General features: G+C 44.5%; 1 protein-coding gene across 1 annotated transcript in view; it reads left to right on the forward strand.

Moving 5' to 3' along the window:
- LOC132405908 (uncharacterized) overlaps positions 1–22,637 on the forward strand; it is a 213,147-nt gene that overhangs the window by 16,808 nt on the left and 173,702 nt on the right. The window contains exons 5-10 of the mRNA XM_059990886.1: positions 5,446–5,586; positions 12,171–12,311; positions 15,224–15,364; positions 17,389–17,454; positions 19,506–19,637; positions 21,814–21,899. Coding sequence (XP_059846869.1) covers positions 5,446–5,586; positions 12,171–12,311; positions 15,224–15,364; positions 17,389–17,454; positions 19,506–19,637; positions 21,814–21,899 — 707 coding nt within the window. The remainder of the gene's footprint in view (positions 1–5,445; positions 5,587–12,170; positions 12,312–15,223; positions 15,365–17,388; positions 17,455–19,505; positions 19,638–21,813; positions 21,900–22,637) is intronic.

Genomic DNA, 22,637 nt, shown 5'->3' on the forward strand with positions numbered 1-22,637 from the left:
GTCTGACCCTTTCTTTATCTAGGTCTTCAGTAGGTTTAACTGAATACACTTTATCTATCTGTTTAATTTTATTAATAAGCACAGACAATTCTGCTTTAGTTTTCTTTCTCAAGGCTGCTGAATATGAGATTATCTGTCCCCTAAGAAAAGATTACAACATGTCCCATATAACCAGATTTGACATTCCTTCAGTTGTATTAAATACAAAAATTATAGAAATTTGCTCCTTAATAAAATTAACTAAAGCTGGATCCTGTAACAATATGGGATTCAGTCTCCACTGTGACATTTTCAAAAAGCTATCCGAAAGCTTAAGGGTTAACTTTAAAGGCGCGTGATCTAAGAGCGCAATGATGTCATATGCACATTCAACAATGGAGTTTAACAGATGTGTATCTAAAAAAAAGTAATCAATTTGATAATACTTATCTTGAATGTGTGAGAAAAAAGAGAAATCTTCATCATTGGGGTGTTTATATCTCCAAATATCAACGAGGCCATATTCTAATAAAAAAGACTTAATACAAGCTGCCACTTTATTAGCAAGCGACAAATTGGTTGATGACCTGTCAATCTCTAGATTTAAACAACAATTAAAGTCACCACCCATGATTAACTTTATATTCATTGAGATTCGGTAACTCAGAAAAAAGTTTCTTAAAAAAAATTCAGAATTATCTACTTCAGGTGCATATACACACATACCAGAGCTGCCTTTAGCTCGCATAATAAACCAGTAACAATTAAATATCTTCCAATCGAATCAGTAGTAGTATTAAAGTGTAAAAAAGGGATTTTGGGGCTAAGAAATATAGAAACACCTCTGATCTTACAATTAGACAGCTAGTGGAACAGAGGACCTTTCCAAAAACAAGAAAAAACCTGTCCTCATCCTGTTTTCGTATATGACATTCTTGCGCAAAAATAATATCTGCATTAAGTGTTTTTAATTTCTTAAAAATCTTTTTTATTCTTAATGGGGTGATTGACAATGTTCCAATTCCAAGATATTATATTAATTTTATTAACATCCATGTTTAAAATTGAATTTAAGATTACATAAAAGAAATGTTACACAAGTACAGATGAAACCAAAAGTTGCCGGTACAACCAGAAGGAGTGACGCATTTACGAAAGAGAATTCCATCAAAAGAACTGCCCAATCAAGAAAAAAACCTACTGTAATAGACCCCTCCCCCCTCCCGCCTCCCAAAAGATAAGAATTAAGCGACCAACAGGCTGGTCCCATGCTAAACTAATAACCCTTGACCCTGTTCTCCATCTTGCAGTTCCATATATTAAAATAAAGCAAAGATCCCACGGAAAACAGCCATAATAAAAGGCACAAACCGAATTCAGCTACTATAACGTTATGCCTAACAGTAATAAAAACATAAGCAACAACGGCCATCTTAGAATCAGCTAAAGTATCTTAAACACATATTCAAAAAAAGAGAATAAATCTGAGCAAATAATATTACAAACAATATTCTTTCTCTCGAAAAAGAGAAGTAAGTGAGTATATATATAAAACAGACCTAAAACTTTAAGTATTGAAACAAATAAAAGAAATAAAAAAATTAGTACACAACTGGTCCTACACGGACCATTCGAGTACAATACTATAAAGGTTCCCTACAAATCAGTTATATATGTACTAATTATTAATAAGGTAAAAAAAAAATTAAATCAGCCACGTCCCATACCAAAGACTGAAAAGGTATAGGACGTGCTTAACTCAGAAGATCCATAAACAACTCGTACAGCAAATACTTCAGAATTGCCTATTGAGTAACTGGGTTAACTTTAATATTTTATTCAGTAGGCTTAACTTTAAGATTTTTAATGTACTCCCTTCCCTCCTGAGGAGAATAGATTCGCAGTGACTGAGATTTTTCAGGAAAAATTATCAGCTTTGCTGGAAAGTGAAGGGAGGGGTATACATCTAATTTATACATTTCACTCATAACTTCTTGGTATTTCCTTCTTTTGGCAAAGATTTCAGGAGGATAGTCTTCGACTATATGAATCTGTGCTGAGTTAAAGATTAATTTCCACTTCTTTATGGCTTCTTGAAGAATAGCTTCTTTAGTCATATAATAATGCAGAGAAAGCATAATTGGTCGAGGATGTAATTCAGATGAACGCTGAGAAAATGGAATTCTATGGGCTCTGTCAATTAAAGGGCTAGCTTCCAGGGTCTCACTAAAAAGTGAGTACAACATATCTGAGAAGAATTTTAACAGATCACCAGCTTCAGTATTTTCAGGCAGTCCTAGAATACGTAAATTCCTCCGATGCCCTCTACTATCTAAATCAACCATTCTTTTCTTCGTTTTAGATAGTTCCGAGGTAATTTCATTGATTTTTCTTTTCCATTGAAGATATCTTCATTCCTTGATCTTTAATAGTTTGCTTGAATAGATCATGCTCATTCTAAATTCGGATTGTAGTCTGCTGAAATGTTTGAAGTTGAGTCCAAATTTTTCAGAGTCTTGAGTCGTAGAAATAGTTTTTTCAAGCTTCCCGTTTGAACCGGTCAGCTTATCAATTTTAATATTAAGTGATCCGAATTCCGATTTCATGTCTTGTATTGAAGAAAATATTCCTCCTAATGTAACAGATTCTTCTGTTTTCTTGGTTTGTTCCGTTTGTTCCATTTCAGTGAAAGTCTTGCCGCTTCTCAGTTCAATACCAGAATGACTTTTTTCGGCCATTGTAACTAAGTCGTAAATCCTTCAGTAGAAGTAATAAATCATCACAGCTAAAAGGGATCTGTCAGTGGTATATAAAATATATTAAAAGAGAGAGCCGCTAGGAACGTGACTTAATCCATATGCTACAAAATGGAGAAAACGGACAGTTTTAGCTCTCGTGGTCACTACTGCTACAATCCTGCATCCCAAATTCCCACATGGACCAACATGCTACTCTCTGAGCCCATTCAGTGGAGGGGCTGAGAAATCTATTGGGACTGAGATGTGATCAACCCCGTTCCGGGGTCAGGGCAACATTAAAGATGAGTAGAGCTACGGGCATCCAGTACACCTCTCCACTGGGAGGTTCAAAGGTCCAATTTAATGTCAGAGGAATGTATATAATATACATCCTAAAATGCTTTTCCTTCGCAAACATCCACGAAAACAGGGAAGTGTCCCAAAGAATGAACAACAGATAAACATAAGAACCCCAAAGCCCCCCCAGTTCCCCTCCCTGACGCGCGTAAGTGCAGCGAGCAACAATCCCCCTCCCCCACCAGCAAATAAAGCAAGCATCGGTACCACCTCCGAGCACTCACCGTGAGCAAAGCAATAGCAAAGACACAGTCTTGCAGTTATCCCACAGACTTCACATTTCATCCGGCATTCGACATTCCACAGGTTCTCTCTCTCTCCCTGATAAGGGAGAAGGAGGTGTCTCCATTTTCTCCCCAGCAAGCGGGGAGACATAACAACAACCTGCTGGTTAATGACATTAAAGGTCTGTTACATTGCTTTTTTTTGAGCTCTGTGCCTAAAGGTTGCACAGATCCCAGGTCTTCGGGCCCACAGCAGATATCCCGACTCCCCCGATGACACACGTGTCTCCTGCCATGAAACCGACCCTCGATCCGCCCGTCTCCAGAGCCCCGAGATCTTAAGCTTCTGAATTTGAGCCGGACTCTCAGGATCCGAACACTTGACGTGCCGAACAACGGGCATTCCTGAAACCCTGAGAACAGGTCCCATTCCCACAAAGTACCTATATCAGTGTGTCACTGTAGGGCAGGGTCTTCACAAGAACCCTGAATGGGAAAAATAAAGGTATAAAAGATGGAAAGAGAGCTGTTTCTGAAAATGCAAGCAAAAGAGTCGATGTTTAGCGCCATCTTAACTTCGCACCGCCTCCTTTTTTAAGTAAGTAGGGAGAAAGGAGAGTTAAGATCCTAGACTTCCTGACTGGGAGACCTCAGTCAGTCCCGATCAGGAGCAGCATCTCCAACACCATCACACTGAGCACGGGGGCTCCCCAGGGCTGGGTGCTCAGTCCACTGCTGTTCACTCTGCTGACCCACAACTGTGCTGACACACACAGCTTGAACCACATCATCAAGTTCACCGATGACACGACGGTGGTGGGTCTCATCACCAAGAAGAACGAGTCAGTTTACAGGGAGGAGGTGCAGCGAGTAACAGACTGGTGCAGAACCAACAACCTGTCTCTGAATGTGAACAAAACAAAAGAGATGGTTGTTGACTTCAGGAGGGCACAGAGCAACCACTCCCTGCCGATGGCTGCTCGGTAGAGATCGTAAAGAGCACCAAATTTCTTGGTGTTCACTTGACGGAGAATCTCACCTGGTCCCTCAACACCAGCTCCATAGTAAAGAAAGACCAGCAGGGTCTCTACTTTTTGTGAAGGTTGAGGGAAGTCCATCTCCCACCCCCCATCCTTATCACATTCTACAGGGGTTGTATTGAGAGCATCCTGAGCAGCTGCATCACTGCCTGGTTCGGAATTTTCACCGTCTCAGATTACAAGACCCTGCAGCAGATAGTGAGGTCAGCTGAGAAGATCATCGGGGTCTCTCTTCCAGCCATCACGGACATTTACACTTCACGCTGTATCCGCAAAGGAAACAGCATTATGAAGGGCCCCATGCACCCCTCATACAATCTCTTCTCCTTCCTGCTGACTGGGAAAAGGCTCCAAAGCATTCGGGCTCTCACAACCAGACTATAACAGTTTCTTCCCCCAAGCTATCAGACTCCTCAATACCCGAAGCCTGGACTGACACCTTGCCCTACTGTCCTGTTTATTATTTATTGTAATGCCTGCACTGTTTTTGTCCATTTTACACAGTACTGGGTAGGTCTGCAGTCTAGTGTGTTGTTTTTTACGTAGTTCAGTCTAGTTTTTGTACTGTGTCATGTAACACCATGGTCCTGAAAAACGTTGTCCCATTTTTACTATGTACTGTACTAGCAGTTATGGTCATAATGACAATAAAAGTGACTTGACTTAAAAATAGTGACAAGGTATTTATGGGTTCATTGTCCATTCAGAAATCTGATGTCGCAGAGGAAAAAGCTGTAAACAATATGCTCAGCATGTGTCAGGCTCTTGTGCGTCCTACCTGATGGTATTATTGCAAAAAGGGCAGGTCTTGGGTGGTGGGGGTCCTTAGTGATAGATGCCACCTTTTTATGGCATCGCAATTTGAATATGTCCTTGATAATGGGAAGGCGACTACCCATAGTGGTGCAGGCTATATTTACAACTCTGCAGGTTTTTCTCATCCTGAAGGCGTTTCCCAAGAAAATCACTGAATTGCTTGTTCCAAGGAAGGCCTGGTCTGTGTTTAGCAACATGCCTATGTTTTGCTCCATGCAGATCCACAGAGTGCACCTGTAACAAGGAGCGAACAGTGTTTATCATTGTGAACGATTTTGTCCTTTCTCACAGATATCAACAATTGTAAATACTCGCCCTGTGACAAATATGCAACTTGTAACAACACAGTGGGTTCCCACCAGTGTAGCTGCATCATATTGTTTCTGGCATTTTCCAACACTGCCAGCCTCACTGCAGCGAAGATCTGTGAATGTAAGGATTTAATATAACCACGATATAGAGAATCAATTCAATGTAGGAGTTGCCATTATCAACCCGACACCATTGTTCTTCAGATACCTCTAAGTAAAGAAAGATATTCTGTGCAAGTTCCACAGTAGGGTTATTGTGATGGACATGGATTTCATGACCTGTTGAGTTTCTCCAGGAACAATTCTGTCCAGAATAGCCATCTGTAGCTGGCATGGTGGTTACTATTCTGATCCTAGATCACAAACTCCACAAGGGTCAGTGAGGGGCTGGAAAATCCATGGGGATACCAGTGTGATCCAGAGAGGGAAGGGGAAGAGTTAGAGATAGACCTTGTAACTGAAACTGCCTCACTGTAGGCTCAAAATGAGTTATTATCACTCTGAGTTCAATCTCCAATGGTGATGAATGGAAAGGTGTGTCTTCTGTCACTATGATAGTGTGGTGAGTACTCATGGAACAACCAACAGCAATCTTGTCAGTAGGAAAGATGTCTTTGTGTTCCAACATCTTATCAGTTATTCTCTGTTCCCAATCCTCTGGTATTGGTGAGTCATCAAAGTTGACTGACTTCAATGTCAACTTTCCTAATAGAGGAGACTATTTCTTTCTTTTCCAATCTTTTGATTGTATTTTTCAAAAACAGATGCCTAACAGTCACAACAGTAGAAAGGGAGTGAGATTACATTGTTGGCAGTTAACAAATGAGTAAAAACGATAGGTAACAGCATATAATAGACATCCCAAACCCTAAATATAAAGAGGATACCAGAAAAAAAATAAAAAGATGAAAGAAAAACCTAAAATTGAAAAAAAAAACAAAAACATAGAAATAAGAGACTATTTCTCTTCCTTTTTCTTAACTGGGAAACTAGAAACTCCTGACACCTCCTCCTGAGGTGTTGCTGACAATCACTGTTCTCCTGTTAGTATAGACAGCCAAAGATTTCTGCAGTTCAGGTCTCACCAGCACTCCTGCAGACAAGAGTGGCTTTTCTTCCTGATCGTCAGGAGCATCCACAAAAGTGGTTGGGGCACTGGGCATTCCTGAAAATCTGGATGTTCCAGTCACTCGAACTCCTCCGGCAGAAGGTATAGTGACTGGTTTAGACTGAGTACACCACACAGTTCCTCTTTTATTCTCATCACCCTGCAAAGGAGAAACTTGCACGTTCTCAAAAGCAGCTCTGAATACAGGGAGAATAGATGAAGTTCTCAGAAAGTTCTCTCCCTTTCTCTCTTTCCATGCTCCCATGAGTCTTCTTGCAATGGAAGCTACACACACAAAATGCTGGTGGAACACAGCAGGCCAGGCAGCATCTATAAGGAGAAGCACTGTCAACGTTTCGGGCCGAGACCCTTTGTCAGGACTAACTGAAAGGAAAGATAGTCAGAGATTTGAAAGTAGGAGGGGGAGGGGGAAATGTAAAATAATAGGAGAAAACTGGATGGGGTAGGGTGAAGCTATGTTCCAGATCTCTGGTCTTCTCCTATCATTTCACATTTCCCCCCCCACCCCACTACTTTCAAATCTTACTATCTTTCCTTTCAGTTAGTCCTGACGAAGGGTTTCGGCCTGAAACGTCGACAGTGCTTCTCCCTATAGTTGCTGCCTGGCCTGCTGTGTTCCACCAGCATTTTGTGTGTGTTGCTTGAATTTCCAGCATCTGCAGATTTCCTCGTGTTTGCAATAGAAGAGTTTGTTCCCACAAGAATGGGAACTTTACTTTTGACAACTGGATCTGGGCAAAACAACACAAGTGTATCAATAGTCTCTGCTACCGCAATATCTGCTTCTGAATACACCAGTGTCAACGACAAAAAATCATCATGAGGGTAGTCATCAGCACTAAGGCCCCAAACCTCAAGGGCACTGATCGGAGCCAACAGGAAATGAGTCAAAAGCCTGTTGAAAAGCATCTGTAGAGTAAAGTAACTTGTTGTTTCCCATCTTTTTCTGTTTTACCCACTGGTTTACTTTTTGAAGATTTTCCTGTCGCTCACAATCTCGTTTGGAATGTCCACCTTCTTCACAATTGTAACAGAAAATACCAGTCCTATCCTCAGTAAGGGAACCCTTTGCAGCAGCTTTCCTCTGCTTTGTGAGTTCCAAAGGTGGGTCGGGCTAGACTTAGCAAGCTCACCATGTATCCATCCCCGAGATTCAGGTGTTGAGATTCTCGATTGTAGATAAAACCAAGAGTGAAATGTGTCATTTGTGCTAACAACCAGCATACCCGAGGTTGTGTTAGGGGCAGCCCACGAGTGTCACCACACATTCCAGTGCCAACATAGCAAGCCCACAATGCTCAGAAGAACAACACAGAACACAAGAAGTAACAAAGCAACAACAGCAAAAACAAGCCCAGTTCCTCCCTCCCACCGACGCACATACACAGTCCTTTAACCCCAGGACAGGCCTCGAGCAGACCGGACTTGGGCCTACAGACACCAGGTTTCTTCCTCCCCAGTGGAGTCATGGAGATCTGCAGATCTGGCTCCAGCCAATGGGCCTTGACTTCTGGACTTCAGATTGGACCATCAGATCTCAATTGTCAGCATCGATTCCAGGGGACAGTATTCACCAAACACCAGGCCTCGAACATCAGACACCTATTTCCAAACCCAGGGGGTCATTCCAGGAGGATATTATGGATGACTTTTTAAGACACGTGTTCATTTTAGTGAGAGATGTCCCAGTGACAAATCATTTCCTCAGTTGCAGCTGCTGTGGAGGAATTTGAATTCCGATTGGACCCGGGGTGCTGGGGCCTGTGGAGCAGCATCTGTAGTAGATGTAGCACTGTGCCTCACTGATGCTAGATCCAGGGGAATCCGTGCAGGAAATGGTTAATAATGTGTGATGTAGAGTATGAGGAACAAAGATCTGAGTGATGTTCCTGTGGGACTCCACACACCATTCACTTTCCAGTCGTCATTATCATCATCTTCACTCAGAGGGTGGAGTGAGAGTGGAACGAGCTGCCAGTGGAAGTATTGGAAATGGGTTTAATTTCAACATTTAATGGTAATTTGAATAAATACATAGATGGGAGGGGTATGGAGGGCTATGTTCTGGGTGCAGGTCAATGGGGCTGACAGAATAACAGTTCAGCACAGACTAGATGGGCAGCAGGGCCTGTTTCTGTGCTGTAGTCCTCTATGACTCTATGACTACATCTGTGTTGGTAATATTTGTACCTCTCTTCCTCTCTACAACAGATGTGGATGAATGCCAGGATGAAAATGCGTGCGGAGTGAACATGACCTGTCGTAACTCTGCTGGGTCTTTTTACTGCGTCTGCAAAGCTGGATATCACCAGAAGGAGGGAGACACTCAGCTGGTCTGTACAGGTGAAAATAGAATGATTCTTGAGGGCTGAGAATCAAAATAGACAATGCTGGAAATACAAGTCAGGGAGATCCTTTGCAAAGAAAATGAATTTGTGTTTCAAAGTGTTAGTGAAGGGTTTTAAACTTTGAAACATCAACTCCATTTCTCCCTCCGCAGTCTCTGACAAAGCTGCTGAGTTGTAGGTGTGTTGCTCTGGATTTCCAGCATCTACAGAAAACATCTTGTGTCTCTACAAGTTTCTAAGTATCATTGACTGTCAAGGAGACACTTTGGGGTGTGTAGTGGAATGTGAGGAGTGAGGCTGGGGTTGGGTCTGTGGGGTGTGTAGGGACAGTGGGGTGCAAGGCTGAGATTGGGTCAGTGAGGGGTGTGTAAGGACAGTGGGGTGGGGGTTGAGGTTGGGTCAGTGTGGGGTGTGTAGGGGCAGTGGGGTGGGGGGTGGGGGGCTGAGTTGGATCAGTGTGGGGTGTGTAGGGACTGTGGGGTGTGGGGCTGAGATTGTGTCAGTGTGGTGTGTGTAGGGACAGTGGGTGGTGCGTTGAGGTTGGGTCAGTGTGGGGTGTGTAGGAACAGTGGGGTGGTGCGTTGAGGTTGGGTCATTGTGGGGTGCGTAGGGTCAGTGGGGTGTGAGGCTGAGGTTGGGTGAGTGAGGGGTGTGTAAGGACAGTGGGGTGGGGGTTGAGGTTGGGTCAGTGTGGGGTGTGTAGGGACAATGGGGTGGGGGTCTGGGGTTGGGTCAGTGTGGTGTCTGTAGGGGCAGTGGGGTGGGGGGTGGGGGGCTGAGTTGGATCAGTGTGGGGTGTGTAGGGACAGTGGGGTGGAGGTTGAGGTTGGGTCAGTGTAGGGTGTGTAGGGACAGTGGGGTGGGGGTTGAGGTTGGGTCAGTGTGGGGTGTGTAGGGACAGTGGGGTGTGAGGCTGAGGTTGGGTCAGTGTGGGGTGTGTAGGGACAGTGGGGTGTGAGGCTGAGATTGGGTCAGTGTGGGGTGAGTAGGGACAGTAGGGTGGGGGGCTGAGGTTGGGTCAGTGTGGGGTGTGTAGGGTCAGTGGGGTGTGAGGCTGAGGTTGGGTCAGTGTGGGGTGTGTAGGATCAGTAGGGTGGGGGGCTGAGGTTGGGTCAGTGTGGGGTGTGTAGGGACTCTGGGGTGGCGGTTGAGGTTGGGTCAGTGTGGGGTGTGTAGGGACAGTGGGGTGTGAGGCTGAGGTTGGGTCAGTGTGGGGTGTGTAGGAACAGTGGGTTGGGGGGGTTGAGGTTGGGTCAGTGTGGGGTGTGTAGGGACAGTGGGGTGGGGGTTGAGGTTGAGTCAGTGTGGGGTGTGTAGGGACAGTGGGGTAGGGGTTGAGGTTGGGTCAATGTGGGGTGTGTAGGGATAGTGGGGTGGGGGGTTGAGGTTGGGTCAGTGTGGGGTGTGTAGGGACAGTGGGTTGGGGGGGTTGAGGTTGGGTCAATGTGGGGTGTGTAGGGACAGTGGGTTGGGGGTTGAGGTTGGGTCAATGTGGGGTGTGTAGGGACAGTGGGGTGGGGGTTGAGGTTGGGTCAGTGTGGGCTGTGTAGGGACTGGGGTGTGAGGCTGAGTTTGGGTCTCTGTGGGGTGTGTAGTGGAATGTAAGGAGTGAGTCTGGGGTTGGGACAGTGTGGTGTCTGTAGGGGCAGTAGGGTGGGGGTGGGGGGCTGAGGTTGGGTCAGTGTGGGGTATGTAGGGACAGTGGGGTGGGGTTTGAGGTTGGGTCAGTGTGGGGTGTGTAGGGGCCGTGGGGTCAGGGGTTGAGATTGGGTCAGTGTGGGTTGTGTATCAGGTAGCATCTAATAAGAGAAATAAACAGTCAGTCATCATTTTGGGCTGAGACCCTTCATCAGGACTGGAGAGGAAGTGTGAAGAAGCCAGCATAAGAAGGTGGGGGGAGGGAAGGGGACAAGCTGACAGGTGATTGGTGAAGTCAGGTGAGGGAGAATGTAGGTGGGAGGGGGAGGAGGTATGAAGTAAGAAGCTGGGAGGAGAGTGGTGGAGAAAGTAAAATGGGCTGAAGAAGAGAAAGCTTATAGGGGAGGAGAGTGAACTGAGGGAGAAAGGGGAGGTGGAGGGACAACAGAGGGAGATGATAGGTTGCTGAGGAGAAGAGAAGAGGGAAGCAGAGTGGGGAATAATGTTTGCACTATGCGTGCATCTCTTTCATGAATGTGAGTTGTACAGTTATGACATTTGTTATGCACTGCACAAATCTCCTTTACACTATGTTCTCTTTATTTAAAAAGCAATAAAAATATTGTTGAAGGAAAGTGCAAGTTGATAGATGATAGATTAGGAAGTGAATTAAACGTTACAGGGAGAGACAGAACAATGGGGTTGAGAGGGATAATAGATCAGCCACGATGGAATGGTGGAGCAGACTCAATGGGTCAATGTCTTATGGCTTAAGTACTGCAAACTGTGAAGTTGGAAATCTCAAATGAGGAAGTGGGGAAGCTCTGAGGATCTGACAGCAGCTGTGGAATGAGGAACTGGAAACGTGAGAAAAGGAGACAAGAAAGTGTGTCCCTGATAGAGTGGTGAGACCATGTTGTTAAAGGAGACACAATGCATCCAGGTAATGGATGAATGGCCACAATTAAAGAGAAAGTAAAATGAAAATGAAGGATGCAGAGTCGAGCATGCTGGAAATCTGAAACCAGGGATGATGCTGGAATCTCCCAGCATTCTGTTTCCCATTCACAGATGCTGCCTGACCTATTGAGTATTTCCAATGCTGACATTCCAATGCAGATTCAGGGAGGGAGTGGGCAATTAACTGAAATTTACATGTGACTAAACCTGCTCATGCCACAGTCACATTAAAGAGGAGTGGAGCACAGAGAGTCCTCTTTCCTCCCCTGCTCCCATCCAGTGAAAAGCAGCTCCAGTACAGAAGGTGAGGCTGCTGCCGACCTTCCACACTGTTATCAATAAGCTCATTAAATGGAGAGCAGGGTACCAACCATCCCAGTTTCTAACAGGTGACTGACCATTTGGTTCCTTGAGTCAATTCCACCTGTTTGTTAATCCATTCACTTGATTTTCTTTCTCAGACCATAATGCCTCTTCCCAAGAATACTCACTCAATCCTTTGTTCCAGCAGAGGTCTTCTCTGGATTAAACAACACAGTGCTGAGTTGCTCCATCCCGACCCACAGAGCCCAGGTATAAAAGGGGGCAATCCATGTTTACTATTGAGAGAGATTTTCCCTGTTCACACAGATATCGATGAATGCAAGTCCTCACCTTGTCACGAACATGCAACTTGTATCAACGTAATGGGATCCTACCAGTGCATCTGCAACGCAGGGTTTCAGGCATTACCTGCAACCGCCAACCTCATGGCAGGGAAAGTTTGTGAAGGTAAGGACTTTGTCTCAACATGAAAATGGAGAATAAATCCCATTTGATTGAGGATATCAGTCCTCCACAATTCACCTACAGAGTCCCCCAACTAAAGAAGAATTTAATAGGCTCTGTCCTGTGTAAATTGCACAGGGGAGTAATTGTGGGAGGTGGGGAAGTTATCATTGTCTTTTTCTGTTGTTTCCTTTGATAAATCTGATCACTAGTTCAAATGGGAAGGGAAAAGGGACTGACAAGCAACTGGGAATAGCTCATTGTGGTCAGCAAAGGTTCTTTTTTTCTGCTCTATTATTCCATGACTTTATATTGCAGACTTTGTGAAATGAATTCATTGACCGGTCATGTTCCTTTCGGAACAAGAAACAGAGTACTGCATTGTCCAGGGACAGGTGTGACTGGAGGAGGCACCTCTGGCTGCAATGGTGATTACTATTGCAAACTTGATTCCCAAACTCCCACACAGTCTAATGTCAGCCTCTCAGAGCAGGTTCAGTGAGGGTCTGAGTAATCCATGGGGACACGGAGGGGAATAGTCAGAGATGGACCATGCAAAGATGAGAGGAGCTTGGAGTTTGGCATCTAAAATGGTAACATTTCTTAGTTCTGTAATATTGTAGGAAGCAGCACCAATGCAATTGTTGATGGACTGGAGAAAGCTGAGGGAGATGGTCTGGTCAGGATTGAAACAAGGACTCATGTCCCACCAAAGTTCAGGTGTAGCTTGTCCCATGTGAATTTGTACAGCCACACCGATGTCCAGGAGAAAGTGAGAGACGAGTAATAGATATCAATGAGTGTGAAGCCTCTCCGTGTCACCCCCTCACAACTTGTTACAACAGATCAGGTTCCTACGTTTGCAACTGTAATGCAGGTTTTCAGGCAACTCCAGCGACAGTCAGCCTCACTGCAGGAAGGTTTTGTGAAGGTAGAGACTTTATATCACCATGAAAATGAAAATTAATCACAAGGCTCTGAGGGTGTCATCAATCTTCCTGGATTATCTTGAAGATATTCTTGGAATTAAAGAATTAACTCACAGGGTCTGCATTGTGTAAATCGCATGGTTGGTAAACGATGATGTTTTCTCATTTTATCATTATTTCCAGATATTTTTAGATACAGGGACAGAATTTATAGACTAGGCAGGTCCTTTGGACACAGGAGATCAAGCAATACAACTGTGAGGACTGTGTCCAATCTGATTGACAGTGCTAGCTCCCGTGGTCACTACTACTACAATCCTGCATCCCAAGTTCCCACATGGACCAACATGTTACTCTCTGAGCCCATTCAGTGGAGGGGCTGGGAAATCTATTGGGACTGAGATGTGATCAACCCCGTTCTGGGGTCAGGGCAACATTAAAGATGAGTAGAGCTACGGGCATCCAGTACACCTCTCCACTGGGAGGTTCAAAGGTCCAATTTAATGTCAGAGGAATGCATATAATATACATCCTAAAATGCTTTTCCTTCGCAAACATCCATGAAAACAGAAAAGTGTCCCAAAGAATGAACGACAGATAAACATAAGAACCCCAAAGTCCCCCCAGCTCCCCTCCCTCACGCGCGTAAGAGCAGCGAGCAACAATCCCCCTCCCCCACCAGCAAATAACGCAAGCATTGGGACCGTCTCCGAGCACTCACCGTGAGCAAAGCAATAGCAAAGAGACAGTCTTGCAGTTACCCCACAGACTTCACATTTCATCTGGCATTTGACATTCCACAGGTTCTCTCTCTCCCTGATAAGGGAGAAGGAGGTGTCTCCATTTTCTCCCCAGTGAGTGGGAGACATAACAAGAACCCGCTGGTTTACGATGTTAAAAGTCTGTTACATTGCTTTTTTCGAGCTCTGTGTCTGAAGATTGCACAGATCCCGAGTCTTCAGGCCCACAGCAGATATCCCGACTCCCTTAACAATACACGGGTCTCCTGCTGTGACACCGACCCTCGATCCGCCCGTCTCCAGAGCCCCGAGATCTTAAGCTTCTGAATCCGAGCCGGACTCTCAGGCTGAACCCTCGGTGTGCCGAACAACAGGCATTCCTGAAACCCTGAGAACAGGTCCCATTCCCGCAAAGAACCTATGTCAGTGTGTAACTGCAGGGCAGGGTCTTCTAAAGAACCCTGAATGGGAAAAATAAAGATGGAAATAGAGCTGTTTCCGAAAATGCAAGCAAAGGAGTCGATATAACAATTACAGCACAGATAAAGGCCAGCTCGGCCCTTCTAGCCTGTGCCGAATGCTTACTCTCACCTAGTCCCACTGACCCGCACTCAGCCCATAACCCTCCATTCCTTCCCTGTCCATATACCTAACCAATTTTACTTTAAATGACATTACCAAACCTGTCTCTACCACTTCGACTGGAAGCTCGTTCCACACAGCTACCACCCTCTGGGTAAAGAAATTCCCCCTCATGTTGCACTTAAAATTTTGCCCCCTAACTCTCAACTCATGTCCTCTTGTTTGAATCTCCACTACCCTCACTGGAAAAAGCCTATCAACGTCAACTCTATCTGTCCCCCTCATTATTTTAAATACCTGAATCAAGTCTCCCCTCAACCTTCTATGCTCCAAATAATAAAGACCTAACTTGTTCAACCTTTCCCTGTAACTTAGGTGCTGAAACCCAGGTAACATTCGAGTAAATCTTCTCTGTACTCCCTCTATTTTGTTGACATCTTTCCTATAAGTCGGTGACCAGAACTGTACACAATACTCCAAATTTGGACTTACCAATGCCTTGTACAATTTTAACATTTTAATCACTGAATTGTTTGTTCCAAGGTAGGTCTGGTCTGTGTTTAGCAACATGCCTATGTTTTGCTTCATGCAGACCCACAGAGTGCACCTGTAACAAGGAGCAAACAGTGTTTATCATTGTGAACGATTTTGTCCTTTCTCACAGATATCGACAATTGTGAATACTCGCCCTGTGACAAATATGCAACTTGTAACAAAACAATGGGTTCCCACCAGTGTAACTGCATCATAGGATTTCTGGCATTTTCTGTGACTGCCAGCCTCACCAGAGGGAAGATCTGTGACTGTAAGGATTTAATATAACCACGATATGGAGAATCAATTCAATGTTGGTGTTGCTATTATCAACCCGACACCATTGTCCTTCAGATAACTCAAAGTAAAGAAAGATATTCTGTGCAAGTCCCACAGTACGGTTATTGTGATGGACATGGATTTCATGACCTGTTGAGTTTCTCCAGGAACAATTCTGTCCAGAATTGCCATCAGTAGCTGGCATGGTGGTTACTATTCTGATCCTAGATCGCAAACTCCACACGATCCGATGTGGAGACCATCTGGGAGCAGGGTCAGTGAGGGGCTGGAAAATCCATGGAGATACCGGTGTGATCCAGAGAGGGAAGGGGAAGAGTTAGAGATAGACCTTGTAACTGAAACTCCCTCACTGTAGGCTCACAATGAGTTAACTATCCCACCGTGAATTCAATCTCCGATGGTGATGAATGGAAAGGTGTGTCTTCTGTCACTATGATAGTGTGGTGAGTACTCATGGAACAACCAACAGCAATCTTGTCAGCAGGAAAGATGTCTTTGTGTTCCAACATCTTATCAGTTATTCTCTTTTCCCAATCCTCTGGTATTGGTGAGTCATCAAAGTTGACTGACTTCAATGTCAACTTTCCTAATAGAGGAGATTATTTCTTTCTTTTTCAATCTTTTGATTGAATTTTTCAAAAACAGATGCATAACAACTTCACCCCACCCCCTCCAGTCTTCTATCATTTCGCATTTCTCCCCCGCCACTTTCAAATCTTATTATCTTTCCTTTCAGTTAGTCCTGACAAAGGGTCTCGGCCCGAAATTTGACAGTGCTTCTCCCTATAGATGCTGCCTGGCCTGCTGTGTTCCACCAGCATTTATGTGTGTTGTTTGAATTTCCAGCATCTGCAGATTTACTCATGTTTGCAATAGAAGTGTTTGTTCCCACAAGAATGTCAGCTTTACCCTTGACAACTGGATCTGAGCAAACCAACACAAGTGTATTTGTAGTCTCAGCTACCGCAATATCTGCTCCTGAATACACCAGTGTCAACGACAAAAAACCATCATGAGGGTAATCATCAGCACTAAGCCCCCAAACTTCAAGGGCACTGATAGGAGCCAACAGGAAATGAGTCAAAAGCCTGTTGAAAAAGATCTGTAGAGTAAAGTAACTTGAGAACCCGTGTCAAGTCTGACTTTAGCATAAATACCTTCAGTCTGTCTGGAGACATCAGAACTTGGCCCACAAAGCCTTCAGGGCCTTGACTTCCTGATTTCTGATTGGACCATCAGACCTCAAACATCAGCATCGATTCCAGGGCACAGCATTCACCAAACACCAGGCCTGGAACACTGAACACCTATCGTGAATCCAGGGGGTCATTCCAGGAGGATATTACGGATCACCTTTTGAGAGAACTTGTTCATTTTAGTGAGAGATGTCCCTATGACAAATCATTTCCTCAGTTGCAGCTGCTGTGGAGGAATTTGAATTCCAATTGGACCCAGGGTGCTGAGGCCTGTGGAGCAGCATCTGTACTAGATGCAGCACTGTGCCTCCCTGATGCTAGATCCAGGGGAATCCATGCAGGAAATGGTTAATAATGTGTGATGTAGAGTATGAGGAACAAAGATCTGAGTGATGTTCCTGTGGGACTCCACACACCATTCACTTTCCAGTCATCATTATCATCATCTTCACTCAGAGGGTGGAGTGTGAGTGGGATGAGCTGCCAGTGGAATCCTCGTTATCTGCGTCTTCAGACAATACAGATTCAGTTATGCGAGGAACCTATTTCTACCAACTTCTCCTAATATGCATCATAAACTCACAGTTATGCGAGGAGCACTGCTTTCCCACCAATACAAGTCAGGTGGACAAGCCTCACAGTCTCACCCCCGCTAGTTTCGCATTGGTTTTGGCAATGTGTGGATGTGCGACCTTGCACTCTTAAACTTTTGCTGTTTTTACCTACAGTGCAGTGATTTTGTGCTCGATGTATTTAAGTGTGCCTCCTAAGCATCTGATGTCAATTTCTGGGCCATCAGCCAAGCAGCAGAGAACCACTTTAACACTTGAAAAGAAGTTGGAAATTCTAAACAGGGCGCCGTCAGGTAAAAGTAACACAGCTCTGGGATGCTACTTTGGCCTGGGTGAGTCCACGATCAGAAACTTAAAGAAAAATGCTGAGAAAATAAAAAGTGCAGTGATTGATTCACTGCAAGTGTCTTCAAAGATTGTTACCAACGTGCATAACCCGATTATGACAAAAATGGAGAAAATGTTGAGTTTGTACATTAAGCATGAAAGAAAGAAAAAAACAACACTTAGTTCCGATCATCTTCACGTGAAAGCTTTGGAAATTTATGGTCGCCTTTGTTTAGAGGCTAGTGAGGAAGTGTCAAATGATATTGTTAGCTTTAATGCAAGTACGGGATGGTTTTCTAAGTTCGTTAATTGTCACAGGCTTCACAACTTAGCCGTGCGTGGTGAGCAAGCTAGTGCTGACCACGAAGCTGCTGATCGCTATCCTGTGTAGTTGCGGGCTATGACAGCTGAGTCAGGCATCACACCAAAGCAGGTGTTTAATGCAGACGAGACCGGGCTTTTTTGGAAGCGTATGCCGAAACACACTTACATAAGTAAGGATGAACAGACTGAGTCAGGTTTCAAGGCAGCAAAGGATAGATTGACTTTGCTTATGTGTTCCAATGCCGAAGGAGACTGTAATATGAAGCCTCTCTTAGGCCACGTCCACACTACACCGGATAAATCCGTAATCGAAGCTTTTTCTCTTTGTTTTTACCCTCTGTCCACTCTAAAATGGTGTTTTCATCCCCCGAAACCGGCGCTTTCCAGGGTGGGTATTTTTGAAAATGCTGCTCGGGAAGATCTCTGTGGATGGGGTGACCAGGGAAATCTGAAAACACTATCCGATGACAGCGTGCTATTTCATTGTTTTCTTGAACACAACCTAAACATTTCAGAACAGACGGCAACGAGACTGAAGCCAGAAGAGTTAGAAATGTACTCACTAAATACTTTGATCCATAACTTACTGAATAAATAAGTATACTCACTTTGCCATATTTTCTGTCCTTGCTTGTATGGTTTACCTATTTATGCAAGTCCTTCTCTGACAATAGATGTGTAACAGCCGAATGTAACATTGTATGGAAATACAAGATAACACTGATGGAGACATGTTTTGCACATTTAACAAGGTGCTTTATTAATACAACAGAGTTAGTCAGTTTTTCAATGTTCGTCGTCAGCTGGGTCAATCTGTCCGTGAACTTCCTGTCAGTTGCCTCCGTACACTCCAGTAATTTTATTTTGTTTTACTTTTAAGTTCTCCTGCATGAAAGCCAACAGGTGTCTGTCGTTTTAACTTTTTCTTGTCTGTAACTACACAAACGTACACTTTCACGGTGAGATTCAACACCAAACGTATTGCTTGTTTTTGGTAGAGGTGTACTGCACATGTGCAGCAGGAGGAGATTCACCAGAATCTCCGTTTCAATGTGGATAGAGATATTCTCAAAAACGCATAGTGTGGACACCTATCGTTTTCACGCAAAACCGGCGTTTTCCAAATTATCTGGTCTAGTGTGGATGTAGCCTTAGATTACCATTCACTAAACCCCCATGCTCTTAAGGGTTTGAGTACTGTACACCCTAGTATGTTAACTTTCTATGATTTATTACGTTGAATATTAGCTTAAATTGATGAAATATTATATGAATGTTGCCTTGTGGTACTGCTTTTGTGTCGTATTGGTATGAAACTATGAATAAATTACAGATAAAACATAATTAGGATGCCCTCCAGAACGCATCCCTATTTTCTCCATTTAAATAATCATTCACATTATGCATATTCACATTATGTGTTGACTGTGAGGAATGTATCCCCCGCATATAACGAGGATTGGGTGTATTGGAAAAGGGTTCAATTTCAACATTTAACAGAAATTTGAATAAGTACATAGATGCGAAGGGTATGGGGGGCTATGTTCCGGGTGCAGGTCAATGGGACTGACAGAATAACAGTCCAGCACAGACTAAATGGGCAGCAGGGCCTGTTTCTGTGCTGTAGTCCTCTATGCCTCAATGACTACATCTGTGTTGGTAATATTTGTACCTCTCTTCCTCTCTACAACAGATGTGGATGAATGCCAGGATGAAAATGCGTGCGGAGTGAACACGACCTGTCGCAACTCCTTTGGGTCTTTTTACTGCATCTGCAAAGCTGGATATCACCAGAAGCAGGGAGACACTCAGCTGGCCTGTACAGGTGAAAATAGAATGATTACTGAGAGCTGAGAATCAGAACAAGCAATGCTGGAAACCATTACATAAGTCCCCAGAACCTGTGCAAAGAAAAAGAATTTGTGTTTCTAAGTGCTAATGAAGAGTTTTAAACTTTGAAACATCAACTCCATTTCTCCCTGCACAGTCTCTGACAAAGCTGCTGAGTTGTAGGTGTGTTGCTCTGGATTTCCAGAATCTGCAGAGCATCTTGTGTCTCTACAAGTTTCTGAGTATCATTGACTGTCAAGGAGACAGTTTGGGGTGTGTAGTGGAATGTGAGGAGTGAGGCTGGGGCTGGGTCAGTGTGGGTTGTGTAGGGACAGTGGGGAATGAGGCTAGGACAGTGTAGGTGTGTCGGGGACAGTGGGGAATGAGGCTGGGTCAGGTTGGGTGTGTCGGGGACAGTGGGGAATGAGGCTGGGACAGTGTGTGTGTGTAGGGGACAGTGGGGAATGAGGCTGGGTCAGTGTGGGTGTGTCGGGGACAGTGGGGAATGAGGCTGGGTCAGTGTGGAAAGTGTAGGGACAGTGGGGTAGTGGAAGCTGGGTCAGTGCAATATGTGTTAGAGACAGAAGGGTTAAGTAGGGGTTAGTGGGAGTGGAAGCTGAGGCTCGGTCACTGTTGAGTGTGTCGAGAACAGTAATGAGTGAGGCTGGGTCAATCCTATTTTTTGTTCTCTCTTCTATCGGGTGTTCCTGTTCGTAAGTGCTATCGTTAAGGGATCAACAGGCTGAGTCCTGGCTTCTGGTGTTGATCCAGAATTCTTTCTCCGAATCCCTTTCTGGGGCTTGCCATTCCTGTTACCTAATTTACCTGCCTGTTAACTGTTCTCTATAAAGGACGTAAACACTTAAGACAAACAGAGGCATACACTCAAAGACATACAATCAGATTCTCCATATAATTTCTTTTCCATTGGCCAATGGATCCAGGTTCTAATCTCAAGGTCTCAGTTGCCTTCGTTTTAATACCATCCTTTAATTGCCTCTGTTTTAATACCGTCTTTAATCAGAGCTCTCAGGACTCTTCTTCCAAAGCCTGTCTTGTTCTGAGCCTGAGCTCAGAGATGATCACCGGCCGGTTTGGGGCAGCTCCGGTCCCTACCCCGGTCTGACCTCTATCTTTCAAGCAAGTCTCATGGGTGGGTAAGCTGGTCTGGTGTTGATGATAAGAAAGCTTCTCCGATGGGTTCATTGGGATCCCATGTCCCATCCTCATTGCCAGATTCTGTTAGAGAATTTAGTACTGATCATAGAGAAAGTAGGCTCGAAGCTAGTTACCGCCTTAAGTCGTGAATTCACGGGCATGTCTCCATCAACATGAGGTTACAATTCAAATTTATACAGTAAATCTAATCACACGAGGTCAGCCGGTCTGCAGACACTATTTCCACAATTTATACAATATTAGTACCTAGACAATCGGTTCCTCATTGCTCAGGGTACCAAATAATCACATTACCTCTCAGACAATTAGCACCTATATAATCGGTTCCTCATTGATGATATGATCTATTGTAAGACAGACTCATTCTATTTTTTTCTCATGCTCTCCCCAGGGTACTGCCAACCCCTAGTCTTCAAGCCCTTTCCTCCACATGAGGGTCATGAGGAGAAGAGAAGGGATAAGAGGAGAACCAGAGTGGGTAATGGAAAAGAGAGAAGAGGGAGGGTGAGAAATTTCTGGGAGTTTGAGAATTCAGTGTTTATGCTGTCAGGTTGGAGGGTAACCAGACAGAATATGAGGTGTTTTTCCTCCAACCTGAGAGGACTGATCACTTACACATTTAACTGGTTTCATGGCTGTGGAGATGTTTACAAATTGACCCTTCTAAACCAGCAATGAGGCCCATACCAACATTTCCACATTAGTGTGGCTTGTGCCAACATTACAAGTACAATGCCAACCATGGTACCGGTTCCTTTGGGTGCCAGTGGGTGTGGGATTGTACAAGGCATCCACAGTTGTTCTTGGGGTCAGGAAGATGTGGCGTTGAGTCACAGTCCTGTGTGTCCAGGTCTGATGCTTCTCGTTGTGGGAGTACACCAGCTTGGAGTTACAGAGGTCAGCGCTTCCCTGTCTGATCGGTGAACAGCAGGAAGGTGGGGTAGAGTCGGCAGGTAGACGCACTGATCTCTCAAATGCCATCTTCATTCCAGTGGATCCACTTTCCTGTCCTGTCTCTGAGATGCAGAACTCTACGCTGTTGCAGTGCAACTTCGATTATTCAGCAAACGCCCACCAGGTATGAGAACTCACTCCGTTTCTCCAAGGCATAAACTTAACTTCCATTATCCCCGAATGTAGATACATTGGAATGTTTTCCATTGTTTGCAGTCCTCACTAGATGTTTCACTCTTCCTTTGTCTGCCCTTCACCCTCCTCTACATTCATGTCTTCTCTTCACCCACCAGATTAAACACTGTTCCTCACTCTTTGTGAGAACATTCTGTGTAATTCCAGCTTGCTGATTTTGCATTAGAGCAAGTTGAGAGTGCTCAGGTTACTCTCTAGATGTGGATGTTGGTTGCTTGGCAACCATCCGTTGCTCATCTCGATTTGTACTAATCCAAGACTCATTCCTTTTCATTCTGATCACAAACAAGAAAAAGATCTGCAGATGCTAGAAATCCAAGCAACACACACAAAATGCTGGAGGAGCTCAGCAGGTCAAGCAGTATCAATGGAAAAGAGTACAGTTGACGTTTTGGGCCAAAACCCTTCAGCAGGACTGGAGAAAAAAGATGAGGAGTCAGAGTAAGAGAGTGGGGGGTGGGGAACGAAAAACCCAAGCTGAAATGGAGAGGTGAATTAAAGAGTTGGGAAGTTGATTGATGAAAGAGATACCGGCCTGGAGAAGGGGGAATCTAACAGGAGAGGATAGAAGGCCATGGAAGAAAGAAAAGAGAAGGAGCACTGGAGAGAGGTGATGGCCAGGCAAGGAGAAAAGCTGAGAGAGGGAAATCAGAATGGGAAATAGAGA

The sequence above is a fragment of the Hypanus sabinus genome, chromosome 16 (genome assembly GCF_030144855.1).
Source record: "Hypanus sabinus isolate sHypSab1 chromosome 16, sHypSab1.hap1, whole genome shotgun sequence".
NCBI classification, from domain to species: domain Eukaryota; kingdom Metazoa; phylum Chordata; class Chondrichthyes; order Myliobatiformes; family Dasyatidae; genus Hypanus; species Hypanus sabinus.